Source organism: Prionailurus viverrinus, unplaced genomic scaffold (genome assembly GCF_022837055.1).
Source record: "Prionailurus viverrinus isolate Anna unplaced genomic scaffold, UM_Priviv_1.0 scaffold_42, whole genome shotgun sequence".
Lineage (NCBI taxonomy): Eukaryota > Metazoa > Chordata > Mammalia > Carnivora > Felidae > Prionailurus > Prionailurus viverrinus.
In genome coordinates this window covers 3,424,459-3,449,889 of record NW_025927609.1, presented here as the reverse complement: position 1 = coordinate 3,449,889, position 25,431 = coordinate 3,424,459, and the positions used below count along the sequence as shown (strand labels likewise).

At 57.7% G+C, this 25,431-nt stretch overlaps 1 protein-coding gene across 2 annotated transcripts in view; it reads left to right on the top strand.

Annotated features, from left to right (window-relative positions):
* Window positions 1–25,431, top strand: part of PDE9A (phosphodiesterase 9A) — an 89,360-nt gene that overhangs the window by 12,588 nt on the left and 51,341 nt on the right. For both annotated transcript variants that reach the window (XM_047846983.1, XM_047846984.1), the window contains exons 2-4: window positions 15,855–15,925; window positions 17,538–17,615; window positions 21,818–21,861. In XM_047846983.1, coding sequence (XP_047702939.1) covers window positions 15,855–15,925; window positions 17,538–17,615; window positions 21,818–21,861 — 193 coding nt within the window. The remainder of the gene's footprint in view (window positions 1–15,854; window positions 15,926–17,537; window positions 17,616–21,817; window positions 21,862–25,431) is intronic.

Genomic DNA, 25,431 nt, shown 5'->3' with positions numbered 1-25,431 from the left:
GTCCCCTGTGGTCCATTATTTATCACGGCGGAGACTGGCCTCAGACACCAGAAGTAGAAAACGAAACAGAGCAAGCCGGAGAGTGACACGAGGGGTGAATGGATCGGCCATGACAAATGGGTTCAGCGCGGAGGGGGCCGTGGGCCCTCGCAGACACAGGCGCAGGGAGAGGGGCCCTGAAATCCTGCCGAGCCCAGGCCCGGAGCCCGAGCTGGAGGGCTGTTTAGACGGTCTGGGCGGCCGTGTCCTGCTGATGAACATTGTCAACCAGGACAGGAGTTCCCATGGATCCCCAGGCTGCTCTTGTCCGGCCTCCCCGCCCAGGCCCACATCGGCCCCTCCAGGAGGGGAGGGGCGGGGGGACAAGGTGATGGGTCCCCTCTCTGGAATCCGGCCCCCCCGGCCCCTCCTGGGGTGTGCCCCCAGTCATATCCGCACCCCGTGCCTCACACAGCCTCAAGGATTCCTATTCTCTGCAAAGAGAGTCCAGTCTTAGAATGGAGGCCAAGGACACAACGGCTCCTGGGACGACACCAGCGCATTCCCACTGTCAGCGTCACTGAAAACAGCACCAATTTATTCTCTCGCGGTTCTGGAGGCCAAAGTCCAGGATCAGCACCACGGGACCCCCATCAAGATGCTGGCAGAGCTCCCCCCCCCCCCACCCCCAGAGGCTCTAGAGGGAAGCATTCTTTGCTGCTTCCTACTTCGGGGGGCTGTCAGCACACTTTGGCTCGTGGCCACACACTCCAGCACCTTCCGAACTCTCTGTCTTCACATCACTCCTCCTCCTGTGTCACCTCTCCCTCTCTGCGGCCTTGCGATTCGGGGGTTTCCCGTATGGCCCATCCAGAGAATCCAGCTAATCTCTTCCCAGGATCCTCAATCTTACCGCGTCTGCTGAGGCTTTGCCTCGGAGGGCGGAGAAGGACGCCACAGGGCTCTTAGCCGCCCAGTTGTACGTGTTTCCGGCCTCGGATTAAACCACAGGCCCTTGTCTCCAAGGCTCCTCACATAACGGCTGTTCCCCAAAGCCGGCGGGATCATCGGTCTGGAGCGCGGACGGGGCGCAGTGGGGCGGTCACACCTTCCCTGCACCTGCGGCCCGGTGCATCGTGCTCCTTGTGGCCTCCTGTCCCTCAAGGCCGGCCCTCCTTCACAGATGGGTCACATCTGCCTTTATTTGTGCGTGTGATGATGTCACTGCCTCCCCTGCCTGCCGGCTGCCCGCACACTCCAAGCAGGGTCCTACATTTCCGTCTACTCTACTCCCACACCAAATTTTGCTGTTCATTTTGACGGAGTTAACTCATGCCGTGCTGAGCAAACGTGCCTCCAGACCCGTTCACTTAACAGACGAGAGGGCCCCCCGTGCGTGCACGGGAGCCGAGAGGAGATGCCTGGTGGGCCGTTGGCCGTGCGCCCGCCCCCCAGCCCCCTCCGCCACCGTGGCCCCGCTTGTTTATCCGGCAGCCCTGGGATCAGCAGACTGCAGTTCGCATCTGGCACAGACACGCGTGCAGCTGTAGGATCCTGACCCTCGGATTCCACGCCTGTGCCACGGGGATAGTCCCTGCCCAGCACACATCCGTCTCGCGCCCACAACGTAGCAGGGATTTGCAAGTATCTTACAAGGGCGACCAGTGTCTCGACTTCCCCGTGTTGCGGAGGACGACAGCGTGCCCACCAACCTCAGGGCGCGTCAGAGGCAGAGCTGGGGCCGAACCAGGAAGGCTGGCTTCAGGCTCCGCGCGCCACTGCACAGACCTCAGGGAAAGGTCTACCCATGGGGTGCGAGGGTCACTCCAGCCCTCGGGCTCGGTGCGGCGACCGCCCCGTGGGGGCCTCCCGGCACCTCGAGGCAGGTGGAGCTGTGTTACCCCCACTGTGAGGATGAGAGGACCCTGCAGGGGCAGGGAGGGTGGCATTTGGGGGATTCCCCTTGTGTTTGCTCCCAGCTAGCCCTCCCACGATTCGGGGAGACTTTGTGCCACGTCCGAGGGCGGTCGTCAGTAGTTCTGGGTGTCCTTCGTCACCCTGAGCCGTCGCGTCCTCACCCCTCCCCGCCGACCATCGCCCCTCTGCCGGACACTCACGCACGCCCTTCCCCTCCATCGCCGCTCCCTCGCTGTGTGACTCTGGAAGAGTTCCTGACGCTCTCTGAGCCTTCCCATCTACAAAACGGGAAGAAGGATACCCACCCTCAAGCGTACTTTAAGGATCAAAGGTCATGAGCGTTCTTCACCAAATCGCGCAGGGAAAGGAAAGGGGACCGTGTCTCACACACTCACACACGTGTTTGTTTTCAGTTCGGGATCCAAAGCTGGCCCACACATTGTACTTGTTTGCGGTCTCCCTAAGCCTCTTCCTGTCCGCGTGTTTCATGCCCTTTACGTTCCTTGCCATTTATTTGGAGATGAACGCTTGCTACTTCTGATCCTTAAAGACACAGACACGGATACAGGCCCGGGTACAGACCCAGATATAGAAATACAGATGCACCTGCAGCTATGACGCCCCGAAGGATGATAAGGCAGATTGTTGTTAGTTTTCCTTCCGTGTGAATATCGCCCCGTGGCTGTCTTGAACCGTAAGAAAGGATCCCGTAGGTTAGGGATCCACACCGACGTGCATACAGATGAAGCCATATGTCTACCCTGGGTTTTCAGTCACCCCGCGGGGGAGATGTCGGGGTGCAGGTGACTCGGGCTGGGCCTGTGCTGGTGGCCGTGGGGGTCGGGGGCCGCGGTGGGGCCCCGCTGTCGTGCACGCTCGAACGTTTCCAGAGCACAAAACTTCTCTTCTGTAGAGGAATGGATGTAATGAGTCTGACACAGACTTATAAATGGTAGTTTCTGCTGTTACTTTATATTCTCTTCAAACGCAGTGACCAGAAAAATACCTCCTAACTTGGAAAGGGAAGCGAGGCCTGATAGAGAGTTTATTTTAGCGGATTGCCTGACAGTTAACTGTAATCCACTCTGTGGCATCATCCTTAAGGGTTCGAAAACAAGGGCCAACACAGTGAATGTTGTGCTCACATTTACATGACTGTAAAATTTGTAATTAGAGGTGAATTGCAGACAGATTGCAGACAGAGATAGACGGAGAGAGAGGTAGACGGCCCACACGCTTCCTCGGCGACACGTGTTTATTTCTTGCGTATTTAAAAACATAAAATGTGGGATTGTGGTCTTGGTCTCTTTTTAGCCTGTTCTCTATATTAAACACTTGTAATTCTTGGGCACTAAAAAGCCGGTGGAAATTCGTCTTTTAATTCCCTCAAAGATAGAAAAGTTGTGAGTCCAGGGATGGGCCGTGATTTGGCCGCTTTGTGGGCTGTGCGGGTTGGGCTCTAACTCCTGGAGCTGGGGCATGAGATCCGGGAGTCAGACTGAAATACCCTGGTTTGCTTTGAAGGCAGACAAAGCCTTATAAAAGCTTCTAGAAGCGGATGTAAACCTGAGTAGGTTCTAGGAACTACAGAAAATAAGTCACAGTTTGATAGACGAAAGATAAGGAATTTGAATTGGTTTCTTTTCCTCTGGGAGAGGAGCCTAAGTCAATATGCCATCAGAAGTACCGATATTTGAAAACAAGGCAAACGGAGGACGTATACGCCATTATGGGCAAGTGACAGTGGCAGAGGCCAAGAGACCACTCCTGCTTCCGTGCAGACCGCCCCTAGAGGTCTCCGTTCAGGAACAGCACGCGGCCCTGGGTTCAGAGCCAGGCGGGCCCAAGTTTGCATTTGGGACCACGCTGGCCAGGCCAGCTTCTTCTCTCTCTGTGGCTCGGAGCCCTCATCTGTGACAGGGGTGATGATGATGTCCCAGGGTCACTGGGCTCAGATTCTGGCTCAAGAATAGTCGTGATCCTGTCAGGTCGTGGTGATGGTGGTGGTGGTGAAGATGTGATGACAGAGGTCAAGGTGGAGGTGATGGCGGAGGTGACAGTCGAGGTGACGATGGTGGCTCTGGCATCATCAGGGGTGTGACACAAACCAGCGGATGCAGATTTCAGCCCCAGCTCGTTTGCAGAGGCCAACGCTTGGGCGCCAGTGCTCCCGGACCTGATGGGCAGATCCTGTGCTCCGTGGGAGGCAAAGAACCGCCCACAATTCTGCCCTCGGGGACCTCATCTTCCGAAGACTTTCTTCCTGTTTAACGAAGACAAAACGAACCCGGACCAGAGCCCAGCAAAGTCTTCTCAACTCCTGCTTGGTGATTCGGTGAACTAATCCACACACGTCTGCGTCGATCTGACCCCAGGTTTCACTGCACTGTGGGTGTAGTTGAATGTGGTTAATGAGCAGCACAAGGATACCAGAGCGATGGAACCTGCTCTGTGACAGCTTTCCCAAGATAACACGTCCTTTCGCGCCACACTCTGCTGAAACACCCAGGAACGCCGACACGTCGAGGTCGAAGCTGTGTGCCCTTGCTGCCTCTTGCTTGTGAAAATGGCCTTTCACAAGGGGTCAAGGAGGAGCCTCCCCAGCCCCATCCCCAGGGAAGGGTTTCAGAGGGCCCCTCCTGTAATCACAGCGGCCACATAACTTGGCACTTAGTGCACACCAAGCTCCCCATGTGTCATGATGAACCTTCCTGACATCCCAGAGGCACAGGAAAACTACTTTCCTCACTCTGCGGGAGAGTCAGAGCCTCAGAGCGGTGAAGAAATCTGCCCTGGGTTGAGCCGGTGAGAGGAGAGGCTGGAGGTGAACTCACGTCTGTGGCTCCTCCCTGCTCACCCCTCTGCCCTGCATGTGCCTGGAGCAGTGCACAACACCAGCGTCCAGCCAGGGGTAATCCAAGGGATGTGAGACAGCTAAAATGGCCCACGCTCCAGGCAAACCAGGACCTGCCGGTTCAGACCAAGCCAGCTGAGAGCAGCCGCTCACCCAGCTGACTACTCGTGGCCAGACCCACTCACTCTGCCCTGATGGCCAAAGAGTTAGTGCTGTGATTTGCACAGTGCTAGCAACCCATCTGGTCCCCCCCACACACACACACACAAAATTTTACACGCAATCCTAATATGTGAAGCTTATATAAAGTTAAGTGACATGTGTTAGTACCCATTTGTCCTGTAAGTTCACATCTACAGCACGCAGTAAAGAATGAATGGGAACAGAGGGGGTCCCTGCGTGAGCACTGGGGTTAGAATCAGGAGCTCGGGGCGGCATCCACCAGCTAACGGCCTCAGGGTCAGTTAACGTCACTGGCCCCAGATTTACTGGCCCCCAAGACGCTCCCTGAGGAGCGCACCCTGGCCCACACTGTCCTGCGGACGTGAGCAGGGCTGTGTGGCCCCGTGACTCGGGGGCCAGGACTCGGCCTTAGGACAGCGGTCACGGGCGGCCTCGTGGGGGCCAACCCAGCGGACCTGACCCCAAAGATAACGTGTCCCCCCCTCAGATCGTTGACACTTAGGTTATTACAGCCGAGGGTTTGCTTTGTAATTACATCTAAAGGAGTTTGAGGCGACCTACTGGAAGGAAGGAAATCTGAATCAGGGGTTGCCAAGACCCCGTCCTGCGCCCCCGTGCCCCCGTGCCCCAGGGCGGCTCTGGTCAACCAGAATGCGCGCTTCGGAAGTCAGCCGCTTCCCGGCCTGAGCCGGTCTCGGCCCATCTGTTGGTCTGGACTCTGCAGTCCCCTGAGCCTCATTGCAGCTTCCTCAGCAGGAGGCCCCGGGCCTCCACACCCTTCCTGGTCCCTGGTCAGCAGGGCCCTGAAGATGCATGGGTCTGAGGGGCGTTCCAGTAAGGTCTGGAGCCTAGGAATTCTTTAACAGGGAGTCCCAGCCCGTGGGGGAGCACCTGGCTGCGTCTCCAGCACTCAGAGCACCTGCTGGGGATGGGAGCACCACCCCCCCCCCCCCCCCCCCGCCTCCCCCTTCAGGTTCCCCGACTCGGGTTTCCTCCGGGTCCCAGTGCCCCGTGGGGTCCCTCCAGGCCCCAGTTTTCTTTCTCACCTCATTCTGCCCCAGGAGGCACGTGGCCTCGTTCTCTGCCCCGGATTCTTGCTCTACCCTCCCCCCAACGCCTTCTCTGGGTCCCCCCACCCCCCACCGGCTCTGCACCCTGCCCCCCATGTTCCCCTGGTGCCTCCCTCTCATGCTGGTTCCCACACTCCTTGCTGAGTGCTATTTAAATTCTGGGTTTTGTCCTCTGGTTAATTTCCTCATCTGCTTGGCGTAATGCCAAAGAATATTCTTTCCGAATAAAAAATGGTAAAGGCCGTTATTTGTCTCCTAAGAATTCTATGTAAATGCAGTAGAGCACGTGCCCTCGGGGGGGAATGTTCATAAAGCTACTTCTGTTATCAGTTACTAACCTCAGCTTCCAGATCTAGATAACTCTTGCTTGTGAAAGCCCTGCAGAGTCGCTGTAGAATATTTGGAAAACGCAGAGCATATAAAAAGAAAAGAACCCATCGTGCCATCAGACGTTTCGGGACCTCTCCCGAGGCTGTGTTCTCGTGTGTGTGTGTGTGTGTGTGTGTGCGTGTGTGGCTCTTTTTTGTTTACATAATTCCTTACCCTGATCACTTCACTCAGCATTACGTCAGCTGTACTTTCCGATAGAACGTGAAGTCGTCTTCAGAAACATGATCTTAGTGCCAACATAATGTTCCGTCCTGGAGACTGGCTCAAATGGAGTCATTTCGTCGTTTATGTGATATTTCTCCTAATCCCGTTTCTCTGCAATAAATCACAGGAGAGGAGCCTCCCTGGCCGTGGCTCTTTGCTTGCAAAGCGGCCGCGCAGGTCAGGGCTTTGGCTCGCCGTAGGCGTGAGCTCACTCGTGAAAAGGGCCCGAACGGTGTTAGAAGGGCACTTTATAAATGCTCTTATTATTATGTTCGCTGTATTGTTTCCCTAAGAGCGGTTCCTGGAAACGGCTTTCTGGGTCAGAGGGCACGCGTTTGCCAAACCCCTTTCCGCCAGGGCCGTGTGGGTGCACATTCCGGACGGGGCGCCCCCTCGCGACCCCCGGCCAGAGCTACCGCACAAAACCTCTTGATAGGTAGACACACAGTTGTAGCAGAGAATACAGAGAGGGGCGCCTGGGTGGCTCAGCCCTTGGAGCATCTGACCCTTGGCTTTGGCTCAGGTCATGATCTCACGGTTCGTGGGTTCGAGTCCCGCACCGGGCTCTGTGCTGACGGTGCGGTGCCTGCTCGAGATTCTCTCTCTCCCTCTCTCTCTCTCTGCCCCTCCCCTGCTCCCTCTCTCTCTTTCTCAAAATAAAGAAATAAACTTAAAAAAAACCAGAGGGAAACCCAGATTCCCTCGTGGCAACTTCTTGCAAAATTATAGGAGTGTCACAACCAGGACGTGGACGCTGAGTTGACCCAACACCTCACTCAGATTTCGCCCGCTTTATCGTGCTTGTTTGCGTGTGCGTATTGAGTTGTATACGTGTTTGTCAAACGTACAGATTCTCATTGCCACCCCCCCTCCCCGATCGCCCCTTTTGAGACCCCACCCCCCGCTCATCCTCCCCTCTCCTGCCGCCACCCACCCAGTCCCCAACTCCTGGCTGACGCTAATCTGTCCTCCGTGTCTAAAGTTTTGTCATCTCAGGGGTGTCATCTGAATGGAATCACACAGTATGGAACCTTCGGGGATTGGCTTTTACTCACTTGGCACGAATCCCTCCGGATTCATCTGGTCGTTGTGCGGACCGGTAATTTGTTTCTGTTTCTTGCTAAGCGGTGTTCCGTGGTGTGGACGGACCCCAGCGTGCTGGCGTTCACCCGTTGAAGGGCGCGTTCGTCGCTTCCAGATTTTGGCCGTCTACCACTGTTTCACCATTGTCAATTTGGTTATTTCCTCCTATTTTCTTGGAGGCCGATATGGCTATTTTTAGAAGTCCGTACCGTTGTTTTGGTGGAGTACAGATTTCTCATGTCAGCGGGACATTTATAATTAATGAACATCATCATCAATTACAAGAGTAAATACAAGTTAACACTGAGATTTAAAATGCCCCGGGGGGCTGAGATCAACAGCCAGTGTGAACAGAGCGAGGAGGAGTGCGGGGGGCGGGGGGGGGGGGGGGGTGCCAGAAGCGAGCGTCCCGGAAGCATCCATCCAGTTCTGATTAACCAGAGGAGGCCACACAGAACATTCCCTGTGTGGAGAAGCAGAGCTCACCCGTTGCTCCGCGGGAAGGGGGACTTGGTGGAAGAGGAAAGCGTCTTCCCCCCCTATGCTGGGACCCCAGCAATGTGGTGTCCGTGGCTCAGTATCCTCAGCGGAAGCCCGTAAAATCCCTTGGGGGGCAACACTGCAGGAGAATCGTAATGAGGACAATTTTGCCTGCGATTCGTTACCCCCAGGTTCTAAGCAGCTCTGTGAAAACTGTTGCTAAGGCAATTGAGTAAAAAATTTCACAGGCGCCATACACGGGAACAGCAAGACAATGAACGTGATTGCATGTTTTACAACAGCCAACCCCGAAAGCACGACATATCTGACACCGAGAGTTTTTTGATGATTTTCAGGGGTTCCGGGGACGTTTTCCGTGACTTTGAAAGGCGACTAACTGGTTTGCCAGCTTCGTGAGACTGCCCGCGCCCCGATCGGGATGGTGGCCGGCCTCGCGGAGGAGATCCCCGGGGACGCTCAGGTCCCTCGGGAGGCCACCCCCGCCACCCCCACCCTGCCCGGTCCCTGGTCCCCTCCCGACATCCGCAGATTGAACTTTTCTTTTGCAGCTTTCCCAGGCTGCAAAACTCAGCCCAAACCCACGCAGCCACTTGGTTATCCTACTTGTCCGGACGGGCAGCATTTCGTAATGCAAAACCACAGATATCTGCGCAGGAAACCCAGCTTCTAGTGGTCGCTGACTTCGTGCCAGTCCACCCGAGAATGTGACAAGCTCGGCAAGAGTCGTTCTCAGCAGCTGCGGGGAAGCGCCTCGGCCGGGCCCCCGCCTCCCCGAGCGGGTGCGGGACACCCGGAAGGGCGCGGCGCGGGGCCTGGGGGGCACCCCCAGGCCTGAGCCCTCGGCGGCCCTCCTACCTGCCCGAGCGCCCGACGGCTCCCAAGAGGGGGTCACTTCCTCGGAGACGGTGCCAGCCACAGCTGGCAGAGCAAGGCCCGCGGGCAGGACGCCACAAGTCACGTGTGTGAAGGCCACGAAGACGCCGTCAGCCCGCTTCTGCGCACCTGCCCCCTCCGGAGCACAAGCGCCCACCCGCCCTGCGGCCCTCCCGGGGCAGCCGGGCTGGTTCTGGGCACCGGGACCGCGGGGCCCAGCCCGGGGCTGTGCACCCCCCCACGCTTTGTAAAGGAGAGCGGATGGTGGACATTAAGGCCAGCTTTCCTCAAACATTGCTTTGTCTGGGAATCGCACGTGAATGTGTCATGAGGCATGATACATCCTTCAACGGTCCCCGGTATCTGGCCAACGTGGGATGCAGCACCCCCCCACCCCCCGCCACGGCATTTCCTGAGCGTCCGCCACCCGCTGGACCCACCCCAGGCTCTGGGCACAGCAGAGCGGGACACGGACGGTGTGGCGGCCACGGCCACCTGTGGTCAGGGCTGGGGTGGACGTGGAAGCGGGGGCCGGGCCTGCCTTGACACGGCCAGATGCGGAGCAGGGCTGGGAGCCCGGGGAGGGGTGGGGACGTGCGGGGACCGGGGCGCACACCAGCCACCGCCTCCCTCCGCTGGAGTAGGAGCTTCGTAAAGCCTGTGAGTCACAGCCTGGCCGCTGCCCGCGCCATGCACACTGCTGCCGACTTGAAGAATTGGCCACCAAAAGTGTCTCGCCAGGCCAGTCCCTCCATACTGTTGGGCGTAACACCACACCTCTCAGGTTCACGGAGCCAGGTGTGGTGACGCAGGAGTGGTCCGGGTGAGAGGTGACAGCCGGAAACGGGAGGGGGACACGAAGGAACCCTGGCAGCTTGCCACTGGCCGAGGATGAGGAAGCCCAAACTGCCAGGCCCTCTGAGTAGGGGAAAGAACCTTCTGGAAAAGGTCCGGGCTGCCCCCATCTGTGGGTGAACGCCTCATCACCTCTGCTGGTCTCGCCGAAGCCTGGAGCCCCCACCGCACCCCGTCCCCGTGTCACTGCTGGCCCGCGTCCTGTTTCCCAGTCAGTGCACCCGTCGAAATCCTGTTTCTGCTCCGGAACATCCCAGGCAGCTCATCACTGTCACTGGGGTCTCCTCTCCTCGCGAGATGCCCGCCCACATCCTCACCTCGCGCTTCCTGCCGGATACACAGCTTCATCGCTCCGTGGAAGGTCCTGGTTGAAAGCTCCCGGAGGGAACTTGGGAACAGCGCTGTCCTGCGCGTGGGTTTGCAGGCAGACCACACACAGAGTGCCCTCCGGGAGCCGCGGTTCAGCCACGATCAAATCTTCACCCGCCTAGCGTTGTAGCGGGGAACTCGTTTGCCTGGAGCTGGCGCTGCGGCCCGGAGTCCCCGTCCACCCCCCTGCCTTTGGCAGGCAAGCAGCGCAGTGTGTGGCTGGAAGCCGGGACCTCGAGGGGCCCTCCCCGCACGCTCCCTCCACAAGCCTCTGAAAGGGGAGTCCGGGGAGAGCGGGGAAAACACAGACCAGGGCCCTCCGTGAACAGAATCACATTCCGGGAAGAGGCCTCTGGACCCAGAATCAGAGAGAAGCCACACCCCGTCCTCTAGAACCGGCCCATCCTGTGTCTGTAACCCGCAGGCCACCCGGACGCGGGTTTGGCGGCCGATGGCCACCCTCTCTGCAGCCACCAGCCCTGCTCCTCTAAGTACGTCGGTCAAGGTGCTTTTGATACTTGGAAACAAAAGTGGGGTTATGTCAGTTCAAGAGGCTCAGGGTTCGCGGTGGACGGATGTGAGGAGGTGCATACGGGCGGGTCCCGATCTGGGGCTGCGGGAAATGTGCTGGGCAGCTAGCGGGTGGGGATGCCCTGCGCTCTGACGGGTGTGCATTGGCCACTGCCGTCCCTGCGCCTTGAACCTGAGTCCCCGCCTGTAAGGACAGGCCCGGAGGACACCTGTCAGGAAGGAGCCCCGCTCAGCCAACCTGGCCAGAGCCCCGGGTCTCAGCCCTGGGCGGCCCGATAGGAATGGGTCAAGGCTGGTCCCAACTGTGAGCTGAGCCAGAAAGTCCAGTCAACCTGGGCTCCAGTGACACCTGCCTCTCTTCCTCGTCCTGACCGACTTGATCAGTGCCACAAAGCAGCAGGACCGTCCTGCTGTGAGCTTGGGGATCCCCCTCCCAACCCCTGCTTCCGTCTTTGCCTTTCTGGAGTCAAGCGTTGCTCCCTCCCCAAGAAACAGTGAAGCAGAGAACTGGGTTCGATGTTCCTTCTTCAAGCCCTGGAAATCCCACAGGCTGTAAATTTGAAGTCCTACGAAAACAAAACTGGGTGCCGAACAAAATGGAGCGGGAGGTCATCCGGTGCGTTTGGCAACGCGGAGCCCCCGGGAGACCGGCACCCAGAAGTGCGGGATTCCAGAGCCACCAGGAACCGTGAGGTCCGTGCGCAGTGGAGACGGCTGGCGTTGGGGTTGTGTGGAAACACGGTGTCCGAATGATGCCTTCAGCCACCCGCCCTCCCGTGTCGCTCCTCACGGACCCGAGAGCAGGTGCACCTGTTGTGATCGGTGCCATCTGCAGAATGGCAAACCGAGGCTCCAAGGTTACCGTCTTCCCGGTGAGGGGTGGGGAGGGCGAGAGAGGAGCCGGTGGGCAGAGGGAGTAGCCGGTGGGGACAAGCCCTGCCCTGCCCTGCCCTGCCCTGTCGCTGGAAGGAGGCTGGTGTGAATGCAGGCACCGAATGACACCCACGACCTGGGAGTCTGGGTGCTGCGGCCAGGTGTGTGCACGGGGCGGGGCGGCCCTGGACGCGTTCCGACCGCCACTGGCTGGCGGGGCCTGAGGGGGCCTCTTTGGCTTTGATCCCGGCATGGGGCTGGGCTTGTGGCCCCCGTGCCCCTCATCGGTTACGCGGCAGCAGGAAGGTTCTAGACACGGAAGCTCCCGCTGGCATCACGGGCCCCAGCTGAACAAGAAGATCAGCATCCAGCAGGCGAGAGATGGGTCCTCGTGTGTTTCTCGTGTCTCGCTCTAATATCACGGTGCTGCCAGTCAAACCGCGTGAAAGGGTCTACTTACGAGCGTCGGTCGCTGCCTCGAGCCGGACGGAAATACGAAATCTGTGTTTTTCTGTGGGCTTGCTCCCCGTACATCTCCCGTTTACATTTCCTGTTTCCAGCACTCTTTCTTGGCTGCACAAAAGGGCAAAGATTTGCAGAATGATTCGGCGCGGGAACCAAAAGCCACGGGGCCCCCTGGCAAGGCTTCCCGGGGTTGGGGGGGGGGGGCAGTCTCCCGAGCCAAACAAGCGTCTCCCACAGCCAGGAGCACCTGACCTCAGCTGGGGAGCCTCTCCTGCCACCAGCGAAGAACCCCCGTCCCAGCCCTGCCACCATCAGGCACGCCCGTCGCTGTGCCCCAACCCCTCACCTGCTCGTGGCGTATTCGGTCAGGGGAAAGCCTGGCTCTCACACACGTGTAAGACGGCCCCACATCCAAGACGTCATTAGCTGAAGGGGGGGGGGGGGACTAAGAAGATGTCACAACCAGCACAAAAGGGAAATCCAAGGACCATACGCCTGCGTGCGGTAATCTTTTTTTTTTTAATGTTTATTTATTTTTGAGGGAAGGACAGAGCGTGAGTTGGGGAGGGGCAGAGAGAGGGAGACCCAGAATCGGAAGCAGGCTCCAGGCTCCGAGCTGTCAGCACAGAGCCCGACGCGGGGCTCGAACTCACGAACCGTGAGATCACGGCCTGAGCCGGAGTCGGACGCTTAGCCCACTGAGCCGCCCAGGCGCCCCTTGCGTGCGGTAATCTTGAAGCAGAATCACAAGTGGATGCGGCGTGACCTTCCAGTGGAGACACCCAGCGTCATCTGTTTTCTTTACCCCGGATTTCCTTCCGGCCTCCTGGCCTGTTGTCAAAAATCACCTCGACGGGGGGTTATTCTGGGTCTGGAGCGAGGCTGGCCTCGCTCGGTGTGGCCGGGTAGCTTCCACGGGGCAGCAGGTGGGCCGGGGCGCCTCGTGAGCCTGCCTGACCTCGTCTCAGCGGGAGACCCCATACGTGCATTTTTTCAAGCTTCTGTTATTAGCTGTCCCGAGGCTGGGCGGGCGAGCAGGACAGTGTGTCTCTCTTCCAGCGGCCACAGGCGGCACTTAGATGCCGGTGAAGCCTCTGCAGACAAGCACAGGACACGCCCCCCTGGACCGAGTTCCCGTCCACCGATTGTGGGCTGAGTGAGCCCATGAAGCTGTCTGTGTCCCAGCTAAAAAGAGTCACGGTCTGAACGCTGTCTGAGCGAGGCCGTCAGAAGCCCGTCCCCGGGAGTCTGCCCCTTGGCGTGGAGGTAGTTTTCGTCCCGTTCTCTGGGGCTCCGAGGTGGCCCTTCCGGGCGGAATCGCAGCCTGGCCTCTGGCTGATGCAGAGACACGGCATAGACATGACTCTGCCCAGTTCTGCCCGTTCCCACAGAAGAGAAATTTGAAGCGCAGAGAAGCTTGCCCAGGGTCGGAGAGGTCAGAGGCAGCGCGTCAGCGTCCCCCAGGCGCCCCGGTTCCCACGCTGTCACCCCAACCGCTGCAACAGGAAATCCCCGCCCGCGGGCCGGCTGTGCTGGGCAGGGTCAGAGGAGCCCTCCCCGTCTCAACGGGCCGCATTCATGCATCTTCGGGGACGCTGCTGTCCACGCCCCTCCTCAGTCCAGCCTCCAGGAGCCCACGGCGGAAGCTGGCTTTCCAGAAGAAGCCGGAGAGAAAGAATCTCGGAGACCTCCCCTGCCTGTGAACGCTGCAGGCTGGCACAGGGCCCCGACCCGCCGTGGGGAGCCGCCGTGCACATGAGCCACGTGGGAGGCGACCTCTATGAAGGAGTCGCGTCTGCCCTGACAACACGGTGCCCTTCTCCTGGTCTGAGGCAGCCCACCCAGCCCACCCAGGTCCCCGGGAGGGACCTTGCTGCGGTCAGGCAGGGAGGGAGGAGCGCGGGGCTCACGGCAGCCGGGAGACCCCCGGCTCCTAACCCGCGGTTCCCGGGGCCCAGCCCAGACCCTCTGCCCCAGAATCCTCGTGCCGGGGCCCAGACATCGGCATTCTTCCGCCGAACACACCCTTGGAGGAACATCTCGTCAGCAGGGCCAGGGGGGGAGGTGACTCTCCGTTCCCCTCTGCGAACGCCCTCGCCTGCCTCCTTTGTGCACCCCTGCCCTTCACCGGGGCCTGGAAGAAAGCCCCCAGTCAACCTCACAGAGGTTCAGGACGAGAACGTCAGAAGTGGTGCTTGCCGGTGGGCGAATCGCCAGGACCCCAGACCCGGCCCTGCTGCCCCTGCCCGCTCACGGCACGGCCAGAAAAGCCGAGGCATAGACTGTGGCGCTCGGGCCTGCGCCGGGGTCACTGGGGATGCGCCGTCGTGAAAATGCGGGCCTGGCACACGTCAGATAAAGGCGAGGCTCCTCTCCCGGGGGCGGGGAGGCTTCGTAATGCAGCCAGCAGTGGGGGGAGGGGCATCCAGAAGGCAGGGGTGGCGCCGATCGGAGGGCCCGGGGAGGGGCGCCACGGCCTGGAGCGAAGCGGGGGTGGCCCCCGGTGAGGCCCCAGGCCGGAACCCCCCCGCAGCCAGCTAGGACGCGGCCACACGGGCAGCCAGAGTCCCTGCTGCACAGGAGTCCCAAGGCCGTGTCCGAGTCCCAAGGCTGGGAGCTGGGGCAGGACCAGGAGCGGGGACAGTGCGGGGGCCACTGCAGGTCGCCAGGCTGAGCCAGGGCGGCGGCCACCAGCGCGGGGCGGGCCACCAGCGCCGTGACTGCGGGTGCAGATAGGCCGGCGGGGAGAGGGCGCGCTGGCTGGGCCTCAGCGTGGCCAGGCCAGCAGCGCACGGCGAGTGGCGTTGGTCACAGAAAGGCGAGGTGCACGGGGGAGAGTATTCACTGCGTCCTATAAAGAGAGACCCAGAGGGTCTTAGAAGAGAAAGTGGTGCTCTGGGCACCGGAAGATGCCCACCCATCCCAGGGCTGCTTCTCGCCACGCAGGGATGAGGGGAGGGGCGGTCGGCCAGGGACAATGTGGAAGGAAACGTCCAGTGGGTGGAGACGGGGGCTTTGCCGTGGACTGTCCACACCCCGTCAGCCACAGAGATCGGCCGCTCCCGGGGAGGGATTCAGAGCAGTGACTCACAGTCGGGACCCCTTGGACGGAAGACGCTGATGCAAACGTGTTCCCCCCACCCCCGTTCCTGGGGCGGGACCCCCCGGGCGCTGTGCACCTGCCTGCGTGCTACGTGTTTTGCTGTGGAGACCGCTGGTTGGCCGGTTCGCTTTGGCTTTTCCCGTGATGATGCCCCCTTGGATTTAGTCCTACAGCCTCAGCCCCCCGAAGTCCACAAGGGCAACCTTTTTTTTATCTAAGTTAATCGCCTTTAACAAACTTTTTTCCATAACGGTCTCCAGGAGTCATCGGAGACTCCCCGCAATGCCGTGTCACGAAACCGAGGGGGTCAGCCTGTGCGTCAGACGTCACCGATGGTGACCGTCACCCGCAGGTGTGCGCCATGGGTGAGAGCTTTACCTCTCGTGACATTTTCCAAGACACAAAGAAAAACTGAAGTTTTCACAGTCCGCGTGGATGGGCTGGATGAAAACACATTCTTACAGCATTCCCGTGCCCACAGTTCTATTGTCTCTTTTTACGGTGAACCTGCAGGCTGGGCGGGGCTGGAGGCACCTGACGTCGCCATGGAAACCGGCACCCCGCCCCGCCCGCCCGTCACCTCCCTGTTGCTTGTGTCTTACAGGTGGTTTTCAGCAAATACTGTAACTCCAGTGACATCATGGATCTGTTCTGCATTGCCACCGGCCTGCCTCGGTGAGTGATCCGGACGCCCCACTGCCGGCCAGGCCTCGCCAGGCCAGTGCACCTTGAGGGGAAGGCGCCTGGGAAGGAAGGGCGAGCCGCCAAGGCTGAGGACGACAGGTGCACCAGGGCCCGGTGGGCTCGGTTCACACGTGGGAGCCCTTTCGGATCCGTGAATGAGACCTCGCGGGCCTGGGCCACGGCCTGTGTTCATGGAGGAAACCGCTGGGCAGAATTAGGCAGAAACCACCGTCTTCCGAGGGGTTTTTTTCCTTTTATTTATTTGCTTTCCAAGAAAGGCCAAGGGAGGGTGGTTGTGTTTTGGCTTTAACACAGGTGAGATTCTTCCGTCTCGGGACGGGGTCTGGTGGCCATGGGGCAACGTTTGGGAAGACGGGTTGAGAGTAGTTGGAAAGGCCAGTGACCCCCTCCCAGAATCATCACAATTCCAGAAGCGCTGTTTCCCCCAATCAACAGTCTGAGTGCAGTCTTTCTCCTGACTTTTTTTTTTAATATTTATTTATTTTGGGGGAGAGCGCAGGCGGGAGAAGGGCAGAGAGAGGGGGACACAGGATCCGAGGCGGGCTTTGCTCTGACGGTCTGACAGCAACGAGCCCAGCGTGGGGCTCGGGCTCATGAACGGTGAGATCGTGACCTGAGCCGAAGTCGGACGCTCATCCGGCTGAGCCACCCAGGCGCCCCTCTCTCCTAACTTTCTGACTGTTAAGAGTGGTCAGGAGTGGCCGTGGCACGGCATCTCACTCCAGAGCTGTGGCCCCGGTCACGGGCCGGGACGAAACACCAGGAGCGTCTCACAGACAGGGGAGGAAATTGCGTGCCTGGAATGACAACGAATGGCAGTTTTTAGCTGCAAAACTGGCCCACAGTCCCGGGCATCTTTCCCTGACCATTCTGCTGAACAATACACGTGTATAATTCTTGAGGACAACCCGGGATCTGGGTATCACCCCCCCACAACCCCGTGCACGCCACAGAAGGGCAGAGAAGCTTAAATAACATGGTCAAGGCCACACGGCTTAGGCGAGACCCCAGGGGCGAGAGGTCGGGGGAAGATTCAGCTCACGCACTCGAAACTGCTTCATAGGAGAGCGTGCCCCGCTTACACGGGCCCCCACAGGGCGGTCGGGGAGCAAACCGAACTCGTCGTTGGCCAACATAAACGCTCCTTGCTGTCTGGCTGCCGTCTCCTTGATCTCCCGACTCCGTAACCTAGACTTCCTCCGATTCCCATTTTAAATTACTTAAAAACGGGGGCACCTGGGTGGCTCGGTCGGTGAAGCAGCTGACTCTTGATTTTGGCTCAGGTCACGATCTCACGGTTTGTGCGACGCAGCCCCGTGTTGGGCTCTGCGCAGACAGTGCGGAGCCTGCTTGGGATTCTCTCTGTTCCTCCCCACCTTGTGCTCTCTCTCTCTCAAAATAAAATAAACTTTAACAAAAATTATTTTAAGTTACTTAAGAAAGGACAAGGTAAACCCCACTTGGAATTACGCACGGCCGCTTGCGTGTTACAAACGCAAGTGTCGTGTCTGGGAGCCGGGCTGGCCCCGGGACCCCTGTTGCCCTTTTGCGCGTGGGGACGCTGACGCGGTGTATCTTCCAGGAACACAACCATCTCTCTGCTGACCGCGGATGACGCCATGGTGTCCATCGACCCCACCATGCCTGCCAATTCAGAACGGTAAGCGGCAGCCGGCCGGCCTCGGCAGCTCGGGGTTCTTGGGGCGTCTCTGACGCTTCTCTACACGCGCGGGAGGGGCTCTAGATTGTCCTTGCAATTTGCTGCTGTAGGAAAATCCGAATTTAAGCCAAAGATGGGGTAGGGGTGGGGCGAGGGGCGAGGGAAGCTTGTTCCTTTGCAGACCAGTCCCTCCCCAAGACAGTCACATTTGCAACAGTGCTCAGGAGGGCTCGCTCTCAACAAGAGTCCTCTGAGGAGCCACGGATGGGGAAACTGAGGCATGGAAGGCAGGCGAGGAGCAGTGAAGCCAGGTCCCAGGGCCCTGCGCTGACGGCCCCACAGTCTGCCTCCAGAAGTTTCCCTGACCACATCCCCAGGGGTGTTGTGTTCACACTGGAGCAAGATCTGGTGGTGGCCCGGTGCTGCCTGCCCAGACCAGTGTGCACAGGAGGTGGGGGGGGGGGGTGGCCTGGGGGCCTGAGGAGCGGTTGCGGGTGACCTGGAAAGTGAAAGGGACATTTGCAAACATGAACATTCATAAAATCGTCCAAGCCCGCCATGTGGTGGGAAGAAGGACAAGGCCTCTGGGCAGGGGCCCCTCCCCTCCCTGAGCAGCCCCCTGGCCCAGCCACCTACCGAGTCCCCGGGGCCTCTGCTCTGTGTCTGCGGCTGGGCAAGGTGGGCGAGCAGGGTCCACAGGGGATGCCCCTCAAGAGCCCCCCCACCGCCGCCCCTCTCCCGCTCCTGCTTCCCACTGAACATCTGCTCCGAGGGACATTTGTCACTCCGGCCATTGGGCTGTCCCACCTGATGACTGAGCCCTGCCGGCCATTCCCAACCTGAAGGAGAAAGCATGCCCCAGGCGGGCCCCACTCGTGCCCCAGCAGCTGGAGGGCCCACGGTGCTTAGTGACAGTTGGAAACACTTGGGCTCCATGTGATGGGGTGGTCTGAGACCCTCACTGGAGGCCCCCAGAAGGATCCCCCCACCCAAGGTGTGTGCACACCTGAGCACCCAGAGGTGCCCCGGGCTGGGTGCCGGGTCCCCCAGGCCCTGCCCAGGGCGCAGACCCTCCCCCGCACAGCTTAAGGCTTCAGTGCAAGGAGCCACACGAAGCCGCTGGGAGGCACAAAGTCCTCGACCGTCCTCGTAGCCACACCGTCTCTCAGGCTCGGTGAGCCGTGGTGGGCGCTGTCCTTCCCCACGCACCCAGTTGCCTCCGCCAGGCCTCCCCTCCACCGTGCCCATCGGTCTTCCCAAATTCCGCCCGTCGGGAGCTTCTGCCCCACACCCTCGGGCTCCGATTGCCAGCCGCGGGCTCCCCGGAAAGAGCGGCGCCAACCTGCTCCCCAAAGACTCCAGCGTGAGTCCCGTAAATCACGGCACACGCTCGGCCAGATCGCGCTTCAGGAGCTGAGTCTTGAGCGACCTGTCACCCCCGACGTCCACAGACTAGACTGACCTTGGGGTGGGGGGGAGGCGTTCCACTCAAAGCAGCACAAGCTGGTCTCTGAGCGAAACGGCATTTCTTCTCAACAGCGGTTTGTCCGTAGCTTGTCTGTCTGTACTTGGTGGCTTCCGAATGTCTGCTTTGTACTTTATTCTGCGCCAGTGGCTCTCGGCAGGGGAGGCGTTGTTCCCCTGGGGACACTGGGCAGTGTCTGGAGACACTGTGGCTGTCACAACTGGGGCGGTGGGCGGAGAGTAGGGCTGCTGCTACCCATCCCACTGTGTGCAGGATGGCCCTACCATGCTCAGGATGGTCCCACTGTGTGCGGGACAGTCCCACTGTGCACGGGACAGTCCCACTGTGTGGATGGTCCCACTGTGCACAGGATGGTCATACTATGCCCAGGACAGACCTACTGTGCGCAGGATGGCCCTACTATGCGCAGGGTGGCTTCCATGCAGAGACCCACTGCCTGAAACACCAGAGGAGCCGAACTTAAGAAGCCCGGGTTTCTGTGCTCTCTGGCATTTTCTTTCCAGAGCTACCCGTCCTGCTCACAGGTCACCAGCCCCCCACCAGCTGCACAGGAGACTTCCCGTCCTCCCTCCCCTCCCTGCCCACCCCTCAGGTCCTCACGCTCTGGATCTGGGCTGGGGCCCCAGAATTTGCCGTTCTCTCGGCTCCCAGGTGGAGGTGGCGATGCTGGGTGGATGCCACTTCCCAGGTCCCATCCCAGGGGCCCCCAGACCCCGCCTGCCCCAGGTCTCTCCAGGCCACTTCTCTAGTTGCCTGGGGGTCCAGTGCCGCTAACCCAGTGACTTGCAGCCCTCCCGCTGATCAAAACCACCAGAGAGCATCGCAAAGGCCCTGAGGCCCAGACCCCGCTAGGACCCGCCCAGTAAATGTGAATTTTTGAGGGATTTTTTCAGTGTCACCAGGTGATTCCAGTATACAGCCCTGGGGGAGAGCCACTGGTATAGAGTGTGGAAAACATAAGAGACTGCCCTTGACCCCAGGTCGGTGCTCACCAGAAAGCCGTGTCCACCAGACACAGGGCTTTCCTCTCTGGGAAAGTGCTGGAATCTTGTTTCTTCCCAGCAAACAGTGGCCAAGTAGGCCGTGCATGTGGTCAGGCTGTCTCTCCAGCGTCTTCCACTTCTGAAGACATTCGCAGCCACTCGTCACCTGCTTGCTTCCCCAGCCTCAGACTCAGGAGCCATCTCACGGGACAGGGCTGGTGCTGGTGCTCCTGTGATTGTCAGCTTTCCAGGGTCTCTTCTCCAGATTCCGAGGGCTCGTGACTGGCCACCTGGCTACTGATGAGAAGCGGGGTCCCGGTGGCCCTCAGGCCGATACTTTTGGGCTCATTTCAAAGCAAATATCATAATCGTCTGAGTCTTCCTTCAAAATACGTTTCCCCTTAATGCCTTCTTTAGATGCTCCCAGCCAGCCTTTGCTTTGGACTGTCCTACCCCTCCTCCGGGCTTTGCGATGCACAGACGCCTGGTCTCTGCCTCCAGGTGCCCCTCAGCCGAGCCCCGTGTACCTTCCAGGAGACTCGGCCCCAAACACAGCTTCATCACAGTGCTCCCGGCACGGCCTGCTTCGGGGCCTGTTGGCCACAGGACATTGTCCAGATGCCTCCAGTGCATCCTCAGCCCCCTGTTGACTGGGGCCAGAGAATTTCTAGAGCTTAGCCATTCAAGCAGTGCAGGAACACCTGGCCCTCTAATGCGTATTTGAACGCGGAACGTTACCTCCGTGAGGACAGGAGCATTTTTGTCTTTGTCACCTGTACCTGACCTGTGAGCCCTCCGGGAACAATTTATTGAGTAACGACCTGAACACAGGACACGGGACGATATCCCCACGGGCTAGCAAGGTTTCATCTGGTACGTTTGTTCCTAAATTCTTGCGCTGAGTCAAGGTCATGTGATGGCCTGTGAAGATCAAGGATCACGCGTGGGCCTGTTAACCGGTCTTGCCAGGACTCCTTCCAAGGCTGTGACCGTCCATACTCCCCCAGTGATGCTTTTTCACCTGCTTCCCTGTGTCCTTGCAGCCTGCCTGTCACAAGGTTTTGCAATTTTGCTTAAAAAAACAAAAAACAAAACACAAAACCAAAAACCCAAACAGCCTCTCTCTTGAGGTTCCTCTTTAAAAAACTATTATGAGCTATTGCCTATGCTTTTGAACTATTTTCTGTTGGTCAGTCGTCTTTCCCTCCCCCCGTCCCTTGCTGTAAGTCCTGGTGTGTCAGGGGCAAACCTTCTGTGTCCATCCCCTCGGGGCCTCGTGATGACCGGGGATGGCGTCACCAAGATGCCCGTGCATGTTCACCCGGGCGGCTGACACCACCCGCTCTCGTGCACTTGGGAGATGTGGCCGTCGGGAGCTCGGACCGGGCCAGGGGCAGAGCGCCTTCCCTGTGCGAGTCAGGTGCTGGCACGGACGTGGGCACAGGAGCCCTTCCCGGCGGGATCCCACACCCGAGCGTCAGTGGTCCCGATCGCCAAGTTTGTTGAATTCACCACACGTGAACATCAGAGAGGAAGTTCATCATTTAAATGATATGTTTAAAGTGTTCGGAATTCTTCCGAACGAGGAAGCTCAGAACAGCCAGAGAAACTAATTTCAGAAAAAAACCCTAATCCGCTGGATTCCAATTTCTCCCGAGTGCTTATCTCCCGTACCAGGCGTGCTGGGAGCACCTCGGACGGCATCTCACAGAGAACTGTCTTCTGTCTTGCAGCACCCCGTACAAAGTGAGACCAGTGGCCATCAAGCAGCTGTCTGGTAAGGCCCTGCTATCATTTTTAAAATTAAGAGAAAAAAAAGAAGGCTCCAGGCTGCCCCTGTGATTGAATATATATTAGGTAAGCATTTGAACGTAAACCCTGTGCTGTTACCGAATCTGAAGCCCTGTGTTACGCTCCACCCTTGACGACCCCTCGGGGGCCTCCCTCCCAGGCCGTCCCCACGGACTTAGCAGACCCTGGGTGACAGTCCGCCCTTGTCTTCCTGGGCGCGGAGTCTGGCCTGCGCGCTCAGACCCATGAGCCGCCAAGTCCGCTCGTCAGGCCGTGGGCCGTCCGCGGCCCCCAGCCCCCAGCCCCCGGGACGCCGGGTGCGGTCAGTGGTGTCACGGTGGTAAATTCCCATTTCCTTCTGGATCTTTTCTCTCTCGTATTTACGTATGATTCATGCAGAATACAATGTTCCCATTTAAGTGCATATTTTGATGAGCTTTGAAAAATGCATACCCCCTTGTAACCGTTCCCGAAACCAAGACGCGGAACATTTACGTCACCCGAAGAGGTTCCCTTGTGTCCCTTCCCAGTTAACCGCCCCCCCCACCCCCGCCCATGACCCCTGGCCTCTGTCAGCAACCCACCTGCTTTCTGACCCCGTAGATTTAGCTTTTCAAGAGCTTTGTATAAAAGAGATTACATAGGATGCCTCCTGCTTTTTGACTCGGCCTAACGGCTTTGAGACTTGTGTGTGTGTCAGCTGCCCCAGTGGTTCATTCCTTTGTATCGCTGGGTAGTGTTCCCTGGTGTGGCTGGACCCCAGGGTGGTTCCCCACCCATCTGTTGAAGGACAGCGGGTTATTCCCACTCTGGGGGCTTTTAGGGTCAGGCCGCCATGAGCATTCAGGTGGATGCCTTCGTGGGGACGGACGTTTTCATTTCTCTCGGATCGAACGGGACCGCTAGGTCGTAGCGTTAAGTAATTCGCCGAAGAGCCTGCCCATCGTTTTTTCCAAAGTGGCGGCACCGCCTGACCCTCCCAGCCACCAGGGGTGAGCAGTCCCCGGCCGCGCTCGGAGTCGTCAGTTAATCATTCTAATGGGTGTGGTGTGATATTGCGTGTGGTTGGACTTTATGCTTCCCCAGTGACTAATGATGGCGAATGTATTTACTAACCGGTCATAAATCTTCTGTCATGATCCGTCGTGGTAGGTGACTGCTTTCCTTATTATTGAACAGTGAGTGTCCCTGATTTATTGGAGACCCACACCCTTAGGCAGACCCGTATCATAAATATTTTCTCCCAGCCTGGAACTCGCTCCTTTGCTTTCTTAGCCGTATCTTTCAATGAGGAGAAGTGTTCCATTCTGATTCGGCCCGGATTATCAATTTTGATCTTTTTATGGTTTGTGCTTTTCGGTACCCTACCCGAGAAATCCTCGTTCGTCCCCTCCCTGTGAGGTTTTCTGCCGTTCTCTCTCCCGAAGGTTTTGTATTTTTAGTTTGTCCCTTTAGGGCTGTGATCCCTTGCAAGATGACTTTTGCGTATGGCCTGAGACAGAAGTCGAGGTTTATTTTCCTTTTTAAAGTGTAAAGTTAATTTAATTTTGATTTTTATAAGGTTGATGGCCACAGAATAGAATTTTGAAGCCACCCATCCCATGCAGGCCGGGATGAGGCACTTATGTGTCTGCACCTTGTCTCATCTTTAAGGTGACAGTTGTCAGGGCACCTGGGTGCTGGGCAGCTCAGTTGGTTAAGCATCCGGCTTCAGCTCAGGGCATGATTTCACAGTTTGTGGGTTCGAGCCCTGCATCGGGCTCTGTGCTGACGGCTCGGAGCCTGGAGCCTGCTTTGGATTCTGTGTCTCTCTCTTTGCCCCTCCCTTGCTCGTTCTCTCTCTTTCTCTCTCCTTCTCTCTCAAAAATAAATAAGCATTTAAAAAATAAAAAACAGGAAATCTTCTGGATCTAAGGGGAAGAGTTTTCAGACTTGCCAACAAAAATCACATCCACCAAAGGAAAAATTGATAGAGGTGCCCGGTTGGCTCAGTCAGTTAAGCATCTGACTTTGGCTGAGGTCACGATCTCACGGTTCGTGGGTTCAAGCCCCGTGTCGTGCTCTGTGCTGACAGCTCGGAGCCTGGAGCCTGCTTCGGATTCTGTGTCTCCCTCTCTCTCTCTGCCCCTCCCTGGCTCATGCTCTGTCTCTCAAAAATAAAAAAATTTTCAAAAAAAATTTTTAAGTGACAGCGTTTACATGTGGGCACTGATTGCTTTAAATTTTTTTAATGCTTGGGGCATCTGGGTGGTTCAGTCCGTTAAGTGTCTGACTCTTGGTTTCGGCTCAGGTCATGATCTCTCAGTTCATGAGTTCAAGCCCCACTCGGGGCTCTGTGCTGATAATGCCGAGCCTGCTTGGGATTCTCTGTCTCCCTCGTTCTCTGCCCCTCCCCCACTTGCACTCTTTCTCTCAAAATAAATAAATAAACTGAAAATAAAATAAATGTTTTGAATGCTTCAGTAGCTCTTTGAAAACTCTTAATTCAATTCTCTTGATAGTAGATGTTAGAATAAAATAGGAGTTCTAACTTTTTCTAGAAGGAAAATTCCTTTTTTAAAACAAAAAGCAATCGAGCCCTTGACTTGATAATGAATGTGACTTTTTTTTTATTAACTCAACCCCACACTTTATTCGGATTTCACCAGTTTTTCTCTGGATGTCCGTCTTCTGTCCAGCATCCAAGCCACGGTGCCGTCTGTGTCACACTGGCCCTTGGGTCTTCTCCATTGGCCCCGTCTGACAGGGCCGTCTGACTCAGACACTTTGGAGAGTCTATAGAATGTCCCCCAGGCTGGGTTTGTCTGAGGTTTTCTTCAAGATCAGCCAAAGGGTATGGATCTGGGGAAAGAATGAGGGGGCCCACGATAGCCCTTTGAATCCCTGGCTTCCCCACTGCCGAGTTGCTGTTTTCCCCTTCCTTACTCTGCTCTTTGGAAGGACGTCGCTCAGTCTAGCCCACCTTCACGCGGGGCGGGAAAGGACTGAGATTCATTCTCTCTGCATGGATATCCATTTGTTCCAGAACGTTTGTGGAAAAGACAGTCCTTTCCCCCCATCGAGCTATCATGACATCTTTTGTTGTTCCGGGTTCCCTGTATTTTCAAATAAATTTTAGTATCAGTCTGTCAGTTGCCATGAAAAAAAAAAATTCTTTCAGTGGGACTTTGAAATTGTACTAAATACACAGAACAAGTTGAAAAGAGTTACTGTCTACATTGCTGAGTCTTCTGATTCATGAATGTGGTATCTCTCGATTTATTTGGGTTTCTTTTAATGTTTCACAATAACATAGTTGTCAATGTAAAGTTCTTAAATCTGTGTTAATAAATTTATCACTAAGTGTTTAATATTTTAATGTTACTGTCAATGGATTTTTATTTCAATTCCCAGCAGTTTTTTGTTTATAAAAAATATAATTGGGAGCGCCCGGGTGGCTCAGTCGGTTGAGCGTCCGACTTCGGCTCAGGTCATGATCTCGCAGTTCGTGAGTTCGAGCCCCGCGTCGGGCTCCGCGCTGACAGCTCAGAGCCTGGAGCCTGCTTTGGATTCTGTG